The sequence below is a fragment of the Pelobates fuscus genome, chromosome 11 (genome assembly GCF_036172605.1).
Source record: "Pelobates fuscus isolate aPelFus1 chromosome 11, aPelFus1.pri, whole genome shotgun sequence".
In the NCBI taxonomy this organism is placed as follows: domain Eukaryota; kingdom Metazoa; phylum Chordata; class Amphibia; order Anura; family Pelobatidae; genus Pelobates; species Pelobates fuscus.
In genome coordinates this window covers 82587985-82600649 of record NC_086327.1, presented here as the reverse complement: position 1 = coordinate 82600649, position 12665 = coordinate 82587985, and the positions used below count along the sequence as shown (strand labels likewise).

At 40.2% G+C, this 12665-nt stretch overlaps 1 protein-coding gene across 1 annotated transcript; it reads left to right on the top strand.

Moving 5' to 3' along the window:
- Positions 1 to 332: 332 nt before the first annotated feature.
- HINFP (histone H4 transcription factor) lies at positions 333 to 12249 on the top strand. Its single transcript, XM_063436047.1, has 9 exons — positions 333 to 681; positions 3142 to 3368; positions 5968 to 6067; positions 6177 to 6329; positions 6469 to 6546; positions 7610 to 7730; positions 8629 to 8767; positions 9847 to 9971; positions 11199 to 12249. Exons 1-9 carry the CDS (start codon positions 519 to 521, stop codon positions 11416 to 11418), a joined length of 1326 nt encoding a protein of 441 aa, XP_063292117.1. The 5' UTR covers positions 333 to 518; the 3' UTR covers positions 11419 to 12249.
- The last annotated feature ends 416 nt before the right edge of the window (positions 12250 to 12665 follow it).

Sequence of the window (12665 nt, the reverse complement as noted above, 5' to 3'; positions counted from 1 at the left end):
ATACTGTGAGGGAGGACTTCCCCAGTCCCTGAAAGATCACTTGAATAAAAAGAATTACAATAAATATTGTTTTTACACTGGATGGTAGAGAGGGAATAAAAAAAATAAAAAAAAATCTAAGTGACTTCCGGTGTAGTAACTGTGCTGTTTCCGGGGGGATCGAAAAACCCGATGCACCGTTTTCGCACGGAGAAACGATACACTTCCGTGTTGTGGTTGTTAAGGGGACGTTGATTGGCTGTTGCGTTGTGATGGGCGTAGACTGTGACCGAATTAAGTATTCTGATTGGTCGGTTTGTTCCGGACGTTGTGTTCTGATTGGTGGAGTGGGGATGGATGTTGTTTAGCTCTGTGGAGGATTTGGTGAATCTGGTTGAAAGCGAAACGTTGTCTCTCAGTGAGCCGCTGGTCTGAGTCTCGGGTGGAAACCCCACTCAGAATGTGATTCCCTGTATTAGTGACGGGAACTGGGGGGAAGGGGACTCCCATGTGAGATTGGGGGGGACAGGTGCCATAAAATGTCGGCTCATGGTGTGAAGTGCAATGTCAGCCTTGTCCTGCAGTGTGAGTGGGGCTCCTGTACCTATGTGTCCTCCAAGATGGAAGACTTCTGCTCCCATGTGTCTGACCATCTCAGGGTGAACGTTGTGCTCAAAGAGGAGGAAGATATGGCCTGTGAAGGTGAGTCTGTCATTCTCTAAGCCGAGGTCATTCCAGATGTGCACTACATTTCCCATAATGCTCTTACATCTATAATGCTGGCAAAGCATCGTGGGAGGTGTAGTCCATATATCTGGAGTGCCTATAGGTGACTATCCTTGCTGTAAGCCAGGGGTCCTCAAACTCCGGCCCCACAGATGTTGCTGAACTACAACTCCCATTATTCTTTGAATTACATAGATAGCCAGACAATCATGGGCATTGTAGTTCAGCAAAATCTGGGGGGGGGGGGGGTTTGAGGACCCCTGCTTATAAGCCAATGGTAGGCAACCTTTGTCATTCAAGATGTGGACTACTTCTCCTATAGTGCACTTACATCTATAATGCTGGCAAAGCATCGTGGAAGGTGTAGTCCATATATCTGGAGTGCCTATAGGTGACTATCCTTGCTATAAGCCAATGGTAGGCAACCTTTGTCATTCAAGATGTGGACAACTACTCCTATAATGCTCTTACAGCTATAGTGCCAGCAAAGCATCGTGGGAGGTGTAGTCCAAAACATCTGGAATGTGGAAGGTTACCTATCCCTGTTCTAAGCCAAAATGGCATCTAAAGGTTAAAGTGTAGCTCATAATAAAATATACAGGTAGTCCTCAAATTGACATCCATTTTACATGCTAGGGAATTAAGCAAATAAGGGATGATTTGTATCTAATGATTGGAAACATAGTTTATTCGGTTTTTACTAAGTTTTTAAATATTTTGAACAAAGGTCCACAACTTTAGAATAACGTAATTATAGCACAATGGGAACTAATAAGAGAAAGGACAATAGTTAGCAACATGGGGGGAAAAAATTGTGAAAGTGCGTTGGAGACAAAACAAGAGTTAACATTCTTTTTATCCCCAGGGCACATTTTCATATTCAGAGTGAGAATATTGTAGTGATGTATGGAATGATAGAAGGAAATTAATGATAATGGGAAAAAAACAAAACTTATAAAGCATATCAAATAAAAATAAACACTAAATATTTGTGCAGAATCTTTTATGAGAGAAAAGTATGAAATATAATGCATACATCTTTAGTGCAAATTCTCCCAACATACGGTCGTAGGTTCTAAGAGTGAGATTCATTGCGAATAGAACAGAGCAATGATGTCATTTTATCACTGAGTCTGCCACTGTACTTGGGGAATTTCTATTGAGGCCTTTATTTTATATAACTTTACATTTTTCGGCTCATAAAGGTTTATAGGCAGTACTCCCTTTACATTTGTTGTGTGTTCTTCCCTTCAGGACAGGAGGCATTCCATACATCTAGGAAACGTTTATAGTTTGAGTACAGTTCCTAAAGGATCACTATAGTGTCAGGAAAACAAAGCGGTTTTCCTGACACTAGTGCCCTGAGGGTGCCCCCACCTTCAGGGTCCCCCTCCCGTGACGTTGAAGGGGATAAAACCCCTTCAGCAGCTTACCTTATGCCAGCGCCGGGCTCCCCCTTGGCGCTGGTGACCTCTCCTCCCGCGCCGACGTCAGCTCCTTCTGCTGATGTCAGCGGAGCCGAATGCGCATGCGCGTCAAGTGCCGCGCGCTCATTCAAGCTGTCAATAGGAAAGCATTTTTCAATGCTTTCCTAAAGACGCTCTGCGTGATGGAGGCATAATATGCCTCCAGCGTCGCAGATGCACCTCTAGTGGCTGTCTGGAAGACAGCCACTAGAGGCTGGCTTAACCCCAAATGTAAACATAGCACTTTCTCTGAAACTGCTATGTTTGCATCTGAAGGGTTAAAACCTGAGGGACATTGCACCCAGACCACTTCATTGAGCTGAAGTGGTCTGGGTGACTAGTGTCCCTTTAACCCCTTCTTAAAATGGTATTAAGCCGACAGCTCCCTTTACTTCCGCTGTATCTGCCTCCCCGTCCTTGAGTTAGCTTTCCATGTTATTTTCCCTGTATGCTAAAGGAGTTATATTGACCCGATGAGCACCAAAAACATTGACTTCACCCAAGCAAAGGTGCTCTACATATTATTAGAGAGATCTAGTACTCTTTAAAGACGCCTCTTTTGTGAGGAAAGTGCTCAATGTCATTAAATCAGGAACAATTGCCCTTCTTTTAATTGGCTTGTTAATTCCACCATCGCTATGCCTCTATTCTATAGGGAAAAAAACAAAATCTTACTTTCTGATTTTTTTTTTTAATTTTTTTCATGGGATTAGTGCTAGTACTGCTTTTTTCCCCCTTGTTTATGTAAAGTGCATTTTTGCAAAGCTTGTTGCTGGTAAAGTGCAGACAATTTATATGTTTCCTGGGTAGGAATTAAGTGTAGATTTTAAAAGTAAATTTTTTTTCTTAGGTCCACGGAATGCTGCTTACACCAGCAACAGTATGAAGGCAACAACTTAATAGTGATTACTTCCACTAATTGTAAAAGTACATTTTCTCTGTCTTCTCATTGTTTTTTTCTTTCTCCTAGATGAGTTTTGCTGCCTGTGGCAGGCCTGTGGCTTCTTCTCTCCAGACAAGCCTTTAGATCTCGCTCGCCATGTTTATTTCCACTGTTACCATACTAAGTTGAAACAGTTGGGTCATCAGGCTCTGCAAAACCAGCCGGGCCTCACCCCCTGCCAGTTGGATACTCAGAGCAGGAACTTGATTCCCGAAGTACATGACAGCTTCATTTGCATGTGGGACCAATGTGAGGTACGGACTTCAAAACACAAAGAACACCTTATTTAAAAAAAAAATCTAGTTACAACATCTGGATCAAATGTAAATCCCTCGCTGAACAACTCAATGACTGACCTGTAAAAGACATAACATGTATATGCTGAACATGTGTTTGTCATGTTCTTTTCCTTCAGTTAGATCAAGAGTTTTCTACTTGTTCTCAGTGTGGGAAATGACCAGTGCCCAGCAGACCCCAGATAAGTTGTCAAACCATTTGCAAACGGTTTGACTGTTGGGGGAGAGATGCCAGGACTTTCCTGGCACTATAACCACTGCAGTGTGCTTAGTAAGATTGTTGGCTTTCTTTAAAAGCAGAAATGATAAATAGTCAAGTTTGCTCAGTATTTTTTATTTTGCTCGGTTTGGCTGTCCACTCACTGTTAACTGAAATATACCTATATTTCACTTATATGAAGTGACATTTAAATTATATTCTAAGTATGTATTATGAAAGAACTAGAAAATGTGCAGAGGTGGGCTACAAAATTGATGAAAGGAGCATTTTAGTTATAAAGAAAGGATAACAAATTTAAATCTCTTCAGTTTAGAAAAACTGCGCCTCAGAGGGGATATGATAACATTACACAAATATATTCGGGCCAGTATCGTCTAGAAATCTATTCATAAACAGGACTATATACAGGACACAAGGTCACACATTTAAACTGGAATAAAGGAGATTTAGCCTAAAGGAAAGGTTTTTCTTTTACAGTAAAATTAATAAGGATGCGGAATTCTCTGCCTGAAGAGGTGGTCTTACAATTTATACAAATGTTTAAACAGCAATTGGATAAGTACTTGCAAAAACATAATGTTCAGGGATATAATTTTTAATTAGTAGGGTAATATCTTCTTGATTCAAGGAGAGATGTGACTGCCATTCTAGGGTCAAGAAGGAACAAAATTGCGAGTGCTTCAGACTGGATTTTTTGCATTCTTTTGGATCAGCAGCAAAAGAAAATATGAGATGGCTGAACTTGTTTCTTTTCAGCAGCGTTAAAGGAGCACTATAGGGTCAGGAACACAAGTATGTATTCCTGACCCTATAGGGTTAAAACCACCATCTAGCCACCCTGAGCCCCTCATTCCTCCCTAAATATAGAAATCTTACTGTATTCAAGTCTGGAGCTGCTGGCTCTGTTCCTGTTTCCTTTAGACCTGCCCACCACTGTGTGATCCAATCACAATGCTTCCCCATAGGACTGGTTGAGACTGACAAAGAGGCAGATCAGGGGCAGAGCCAGCATGATTTAAACACAGCCCTGGCCAATCAGCATCTCCTCATAGAGATTAATTGAATCAATGCATCTCTATGCGGAAAGTTCAGTGTCTGCATGCAGAGGGAGGAGACACTGAATGTTTGGATGCCTCTTAGGCAGCCATGACCCAGGAAGGATCTCTAACAGCCATCACTAGGCTGTAATGTAAACACTGCATTTTCTCTGAAAATACATTGTTTACAGCAAAAAAGTCTGAAGGTAATGATTCTACTCACCAGAACAAATTCAATAAGCTGTAGTTGTTCTGGTGACTATAGTGTCCCTTTAATGTTGGCGGCAAATTTCGTTTTAGTCCTAGTCTTTTGACTAAAAAGCCATTTTAATTTTAGTCGTATTAACACTGCTTTTCTGCTATGTAACTATGTAACAAAATAGTACTATAAAGGGTGGTCAATAATGATTAGTTTAGGAGAGTAGCTCCCTGACAAGGAGAACTGCCTAGGGGATAGTTCTCTTGCTATCGCTGTGACTCAATCCTCAGCTTATACCGTCTGTGCTGCTAATATACAGGTCTAATGCCGAGGATTGCCTGGCTGAAGGTGACCACATTTGAGAAGAGAATTGAATTAAAATCTATACATTTGTTCGCATTTCTACTAGCACAATGTATAGATGATATTTAATGCTCTTTAAAGGGACTCTCCAGTGCCAGGAAAACATATTAGTTTTCCTGGCACTGCATGACCCTGCAGTGCCCCTCTCCCTCCCACCCCCCATCCAAAGTTGCTGAAGGGGTTAAAACCCCTTTTAGTGACTTACCGGAGTCCAGCGCCGACTGTCCCATGGCGCTGGGTCAGGCTCCGCCTACTCCCCTCCCCCGCGGACCTCAGCCGGCGGGGGAGACCCAATGCGCAATGGCCGCGCAAGCGCATTAGACTTCCCCATAGGTAAGCATTATTCAATGCTTTCCTATGGGGATTTCGGCGACGCTGAAGGTCCTCACATAGCGTGAGGACGTCCAGCGTCATATAGCACACTTTTCGTGTTCTAAGAACAGGGAAGTCCCTCTAGTGGCTGTCTGATAGACAGCCACTAGAGAAATACTTAACCCTGCAAGGTAAATATTGCAGTTTCTAAAAACTGCAATATTTACAGTTGCAGGGTTAAGGTTAGTGGGAGTTGTCACCCCGACCACTCCAATGGGCAGAAGAGGTCTGGGTGCCCGGAGTGTCCCTTTAATTTTAACAGAAGTAGTGTGTACCATGACAGGTACACATTTCATGATTGAGGTATGATTGCCTAATTCTATCACCTGACTTTTGTTCGTTCTTTTTTAATTCTTTCTCCTCTAGAGCTCTTTTGACAATGCAGAGTGGTATTACAGACATGTGGACTCTCATGGTTTGAGCACTGAATATGAGGAGAACAAGATGCTGCTGTGCGGCTGGAAAGGTAGAGACATATTGGTATCTGAATACAAGTACCTTTTAGCCATCGCAGTGAACAGTATACCTTGCATTGAACATGATATCTTACCATTTCCTTTTTGTGCTTTTTACAGATTGTGACTGCTCAATTAAGAGTCGCTGCAAGCTGAGGGAGCACCTGCGGAGTCACACCCAAGAAAAAGTGGTATCCTGCCCCAATTGTGGAGGGATGTTTGCAAACAAGACTAAATTTTATGATCATTTCAGAAGACAAACATCATTGGACCGTAAGTAATAATAATGTCACTGAGCAAGTTAGAAAAGTTTGCAAGCTTTTTACGTGCTTGAAATTTCAAATGCTGAGATCTGAGATAGAATAAATGTTTCTCCACTTATAATTTTCCTCCTATTCCTACATTTATATAGAACATCGATTTCAGTGTTCCCACTGCTCGAAGAGATTTGCAACAGAGCGTCTGCTGCGTGACCACATGCGCAACCATGGTGAGTTTAAAGTAACACACCAAGTACCATGACCACCACTGCACGTTTTTTCCAGAAGTGTCATGGCGTTTTACCAGGATAAGTAGTCAAACTGTTTGCAAATTATTTGACAACTGACCACGGGTTCTTCAGGCCTTCTCCTTTTGTGCCAGAAGCTTCAGCTCTGAGCTAAGCTTGGTGGTGCATGTCTTAGCTCATAGGCTAACTTAGCTGACACTCTCTGGTGGGGCAGGGATTAGCTCATTGGCTAAAACCACTTAGCTGACACTCTCGGCCAATGAGCTGGCCTTAGCTCAGTGGAGCCAACTAAAGCGGCTAGTAGGAGCTTCTAGATCTACTGAAGGGTGTGCCAAGCAGACCCCATGTAAGTTGTCAAACAGTTTGTCTACTTAACTTTGGAGGCCACTGTGGCTTATGTCTTCCTCAATCACTACAGTGTGCTGTAATAGTTATGGTGCTCGGAGTGTTTTTCTTAATAACTTTGTATGTCTTAAACAAAATGTGTTTAATATTACACTAAAGATAGTGTAAACAGGAAATAATAATCCGTTCATATGTATAGCCACAACACCAAATAATCTCAGAAATGCCAAAAATGTTTTAGATTGTATTTGTGAGTCATTCCATCATTAAATAAACAGGATTAAGCACCAAGGAAGGTGCGAAATGCGTTGTCTGGGGCTTTCACACTCTTTTTCAGGGTAGTCTTCTGGGGGTCTCTCCCCTGTCTGGGAGTATCAGGTAGTACTGCAAGTATTTTCCGAACATAATAAAAAAAATTATTTTCTCTTGCTGGGAAATTTGTGTCATCTCACTGCACTACCATGGTTTAGTGTGATGTGTCTGTACCACCTGTAGCATCTATGAGGGCTGCTGTGACAGTATGACACCATAATTTTTTGATCAATAAATGCTAATTTTATCATTATTACATAATTTTTCTGTGGATTATTTGGGATTCTCTGTGTGCGGACCTACAAGCACCTATTGTGATGCATTTTGTTTAATATTTCAATTTAATTTTAAAATGTCTTTCTCATTCACATTTTGTTGTTTCTAACAGTGAATCATTACAAGTGTCCACTGTGTGACATGACATGCCCACTACCTTCAACATTGCGGACTCACATACGTTTCCGACACAGTGATGAACGCCCATACAAATGCCAGCATTGTGATTACAGGTTCGGTTGCACCTTTATAAGCGTCTTTAACTTATGTGCTGTTAAGAAATATATTTTTATTGTTTTGTAATGTTGCAGCATTAGTGATGTTTGAGGATCAGTTTTCTAAACATATGTGATAATACAGTATATGGAAAAAAAAAATATAACATTTAAAAACAACTGTCGTACATTTTAATATTGCTATTTTTATATGATTATTAAGGAACATCTGTCTCCTCAAAACTGTGTTTAATTTAATAAAAATTTTTTTATATGAATCGTAAGTAAAAAATAAAATATGAGAAATACTCGTCCCTACTATTAGTATTGTCTCAGCCATGCACTTTGGGTCTGACAGTGTTTGAAAACCAACAGAATATATGGTCTTCCCTGCTTCTGAGCAAGGAGTGAAGCAGGGAAGACCACAGAGAATTTCAGCAATTTTCCTTTCAAAAACGTGTAAGGTGAAAACTGGTTAGAAAGATACCTTTGTATACCTACAAATACATTAAATCTGTGCAAACATATAGGCATTCAACGTACAAGATCCAACGCACTCATTCATTAAACAGCAAGTTCAAGTTTTTCAGAATGTAATTGTTTTATTTAAAAACACCTCACCAAGGTAAAAATTAGCGGGGTGTAGTTAAAGTATATGATCATACATTGCATGAGCCGGCCACAATGTTGTATAAATTGGCCCCTCTATAAGTATGCATGTTTGGGTGAGTGCAGCCCTCTTGGTTTCAAACGTATTGTCATTCGTAGGAGAGAGAGAGAGAGAGTGTGTGTGTGTGTTCGTTCGTAACACCATGTTTCTCAGTTTAGATCTTACTATTAATATGTATTGCTTCCTTGCTGTGTTTTTATGCCTGCCTTTATTTATCTCTTTGCTGCTTTGTCTCTCCTTCTCTAGCTGCAAAAATATGGTGGACCTGCGAAGGCACTTAGATACACACAGCAAATTGCCAGCATACTGTTGTGATTTTGAAGGGTGCACATTCAGAGCTCGTTCTCTATCTTCTATCAAGGCTCACTACAGGAAGGTGCATGAGGTGAGCATACACTCTTTCACAAGTACTGGCCATCATGATATTGTTCAATTCATCCTTTTTAAAAAAACACTCCAAGCACCATAACAACTTCAGCGTGCTTATAGTGCCCCAAGTGCCATAGTGTCTCTTATTGTAACGGGTCAAACCTTTTTAGTTTTTCTCCTTACATGAGGTAAGGTACCTCCCCTACTAAGACTGGAGCAGGATCCTTTCATAAGCAGGAACTTGGTTTTCTTGAGCTAGTTCCTGCAATTCAGGGCCTAGCTCATTGCCCGAGAGTGTCCGTCGATCGCAGTGAACTGTAGTGGTTATGGTGCTTGGAGTGTTTTGTTTTTTTTTGTAAATAGGTTTTCATGTAATGCTGCATAGGGCCCGTTACTCTTTGTAATAAAACTATTTACAGCAGACTGTGTATGCTTACCTTCAGTGGTGCACAGGTTAGCATTGAAGCTGATTTACTTGTCATTAATTTTTATTTTAAAAAAGCTACTAATCCATTTGAGTGCCTGAGATACAACCTGCACATTGCAAAGTGACATATGTGGCACATTTGGTATTTGAAGGGGAAAAACAGAGTTTACCTTACCAGAGATCACTCTGCTTTTTCTGAAAGTGTATTCATATTACAATGACATTAACCATCATCTCTGGACATACATGTCTGTTTGCTCAGTAGAAGCAGAGTCAGCTGACACTCTGATACTGCGGCTCTAAGGAACATGTGTATCCGATGATAAATGCGGATATTATTGCAATGTTGACACACTACCTGGAAAAGCAGAATTATTGTTCCATCAGTTAACTGCTACTTCCTACCTTAAATCACTTAAAATAAAATGACTCGGGAGTAAACTTTAAATAAGCTCTCCCTAGGTGTAGTATAAAACGCCATAAGGTCCTGATGAATTTATTACCCTGTGCTCCAAAGTTGCTACATTGTTACTTTTTAATAATTTGTGACCCCCTATAGTAATTTTTGTAATTCAGTACCGTGTTCTTCTTTTGTTTTGTTTTTTAAAGCAGTGTCTAGGTATGAGGATATGCGACTTAGCTTTTCTATTCTCTCCTTCATTAATTAGGGGGATTCAGAACCCAGGTACAAATGTCATGTGTGTGAGAAATGCTTCACCCGTGGAAACAATCTGACAGTTCATCTGCGCAAAAAGCACCAGTTCAAATGGCCCTCAGGGCATCCACGTTTCAGGTAGAAACCTTAATCATATACAAGATTAATTACTAAAAGTGAGAATTTACAGTGATTTTAGGTGAATTCACAGTGATTTTGTCAACTTTAGGCAAAAATAGCAGAATTAAAAAAAATTCTCTAAGTCAATTCTGTTTTCAGTTTGGCTGTTTTGGCCTTAAAGTGTTACTCCAAGTACCATGGCCACTTCAGTGATTTGAAGTGGACATGGTGCCTGGAGTATGTATCCCTGTGAAACGCTGCCCATATAGAGTTCAGCTCCTTTGCTGCTGGAGGTGTAACCCCATCTCTGGCAAGGTCATTGGGGTGCCATTAGCCAATCCGGAACAAGAGTTCAAGGCAGGTTTGTTTCAATTCTGTGCATATTGCTTTGCACAGCCACTTATTCATTGGTTGGTGGTAGTTCCAAGGAGGGCTTTGCCAGCTGCAGTACTCTCCTGTAGAAATAATGCAACTGCTCAATCTTCAAAGCTAAACATTTGCTTTCTTTAGTTAATTATATTTAATTTTTTTTTCCAGAACATTTAATGCATTATTTATATGATGCAATATCAATTGGCCACTTTGGCAAATTTAATTTTGTTTTAAAACTGTTGGCAAGTAGGTGTGAATATCTTAATTTGATTTTCTCCAACCTATGGACAATATAATTCTTACGAACATGTTGCCAAACTAAGAATATTCCTATTAAATCATTCTCAACAAAAAATGCAGGGGTTTCTCCCAAATCTATCCTATTTTACTTATCCAGAAATAGAAAAACAAAAGTATTCTATGTTATATATGTTAAGGCCTGTAGTTGTGGGAGAGATTTATCCGCCATTTAACCCTCCCTACGGCTTGTACCTAAAGACCGCTGGTTTTCCAGCACAACCAACTACGGTATTTTCTCCCTTTATCTCTATTGTAGGTAAGCACTTTTTATTTATAGGCCTAACCGGATCATGGTTCCGGCACACTCCAACCATCTTTGCCTTAGGTAGGTGGGACAAGCACGGCCTTGGTCCCCGACAAGAAATATCTTTTAAACCAAGAAGTACTGAAGTAGGTGAAGTATGAGCATCCACTTTCTTTATGTACACCAGCTAACACCTGGACATTATCAACTCTCATTGGAAACAGATCTTTTACTCTCATTTGAATTAACCCCTTTTGGAATCAATAGCCTGTGTAAACTCAGTTTTATTTTTACATTCGACTTATCCCTCTTTGCATTCTTCAATATAGGTATAAGGAGCATGATGATGGCTTTTTGCGCCTTCAGTTGGTGAGATATGAAAGCGTGGAGCTGACTGAGGCGCTAATGGAAGAGCGTGAGAAACAGTGGGCACCCCTGGATTCTGTGTCCACTTGCCTCGTGCTGAGCCCAGGCGGCAGTACCGGATCTGACGGAGAGGGTTACGTGAGGACGACGGTGGAGAAAGATTTTGTGTTATTGCCAGAATGAATGTATCCATGAATATTACTTCGGATTATTGTACAATAGTCTCAGTAGGCCTTCTCCAGAACTGGCAGGCCAGCAAATTGTGAAAGAAGCAGCCTAAACCTCACTAAATTACAAAACCAAGGGGTTGGATTTACTTTAACATTACCTCATCTTGTAGAGAGCATGCTACAGGATCCAACTTGTATGAGTGCTGTCTTTTCATTGAGATGGTTTTTATTCCAGATCAAGTTCTCAAGTCCTTCAAACAGCTGTCTCTGTGACAGCACAACAAAGTTGTCTACGCTACAATTTATATTTACACAAAAGAACACAGACATCAATATGGATGTATCAGACATTCCCTATTTAATAAATTACTCTTTAATTATAAAACAGTTTCAACAACCAGTTTACTAAGGGCACATGTCAGGTCCTTACAAACATTAGGCCAACCTCACTTTAGCTTTGAGAATAGTGCATGTGGGATTACTTTCAGTTTTGTAAAAATTCCTCTATGAGCAATTTTAGTCTGCCCAAAGCCTCACATTAATTTATTGCTGGAGATGTTTTTCAGACATGGAAATGGCATCTCGATCAGGAAGATCTAGAGTCAGATAATACTTGCCTCGGATATAACCTACTTGGATATGTGCAGATATCATGTTCTCCTGAAGTTTTATTGAAATATAAATATTTCACAAATCCCCATTTCCTTCCATTTTATATTTAAAATTGTGCACATGACTAGATGGATGAAATGTCTACTTTGTCTAACAAACCAAGACATAATATTTGATTTGCTTTATGATTTGAATGGAATGTTAATAAAATTCTGCTTTTGATTTTGGGAAATGATGCATGGCCTACAATTATTTCAATATAAAGGTGAGGAGAGTTAATTATGATGTTAAAAACTGACATCTGCAAGAGGAAATCAATACTCTGATTCAGTCACCAAAATTAGAAGTAAGTAAATTGTTCATGTCATTGAAAGAACTCCACTTGGCTTTAATTGCATGATTATTCATCTGCTTTATATATTCGCATTTGTTAAACATACATGCTTTGGCAGTTTTGGAAGAACGTATGAGCAGAAGATAATGTGGCTGAAGTTATGCTCAAATTGCTATTTCCAGCACATTCAATGATATTAAATGACCTCAGTGTTTTAAAGTGGCCATGGTGCAAGGAGCCTCCTAGAACAAAGGTAGTGCCATTCTGGTAAAACAATTAATCGGGAAAAGAAAAGCACATACACACAAGAAAGG

Coding starts and splice junctions, on each gene's coding strand:
- HINFP (XM_063436047.1), top strand. CDS start 519: ATGTCGGCTCATGGTGTGAAGTGCAATGTCAGCCTTGTCCTGCAGTGT. Junction 3,369..5,967: donor GCATGTGGGACCAATGTGAG/GTACGGACTTCA, acceptor TTTCTCCTCTAG/AGCTCTTTTGACAATGCAGA. Junction 9,972..11,198: donor TCAGGGCATCCACGTTTCAG/GTAGAAACCTTA, acceptor TCTTCAATATAG/GTATAAGGAGCATGATGATG.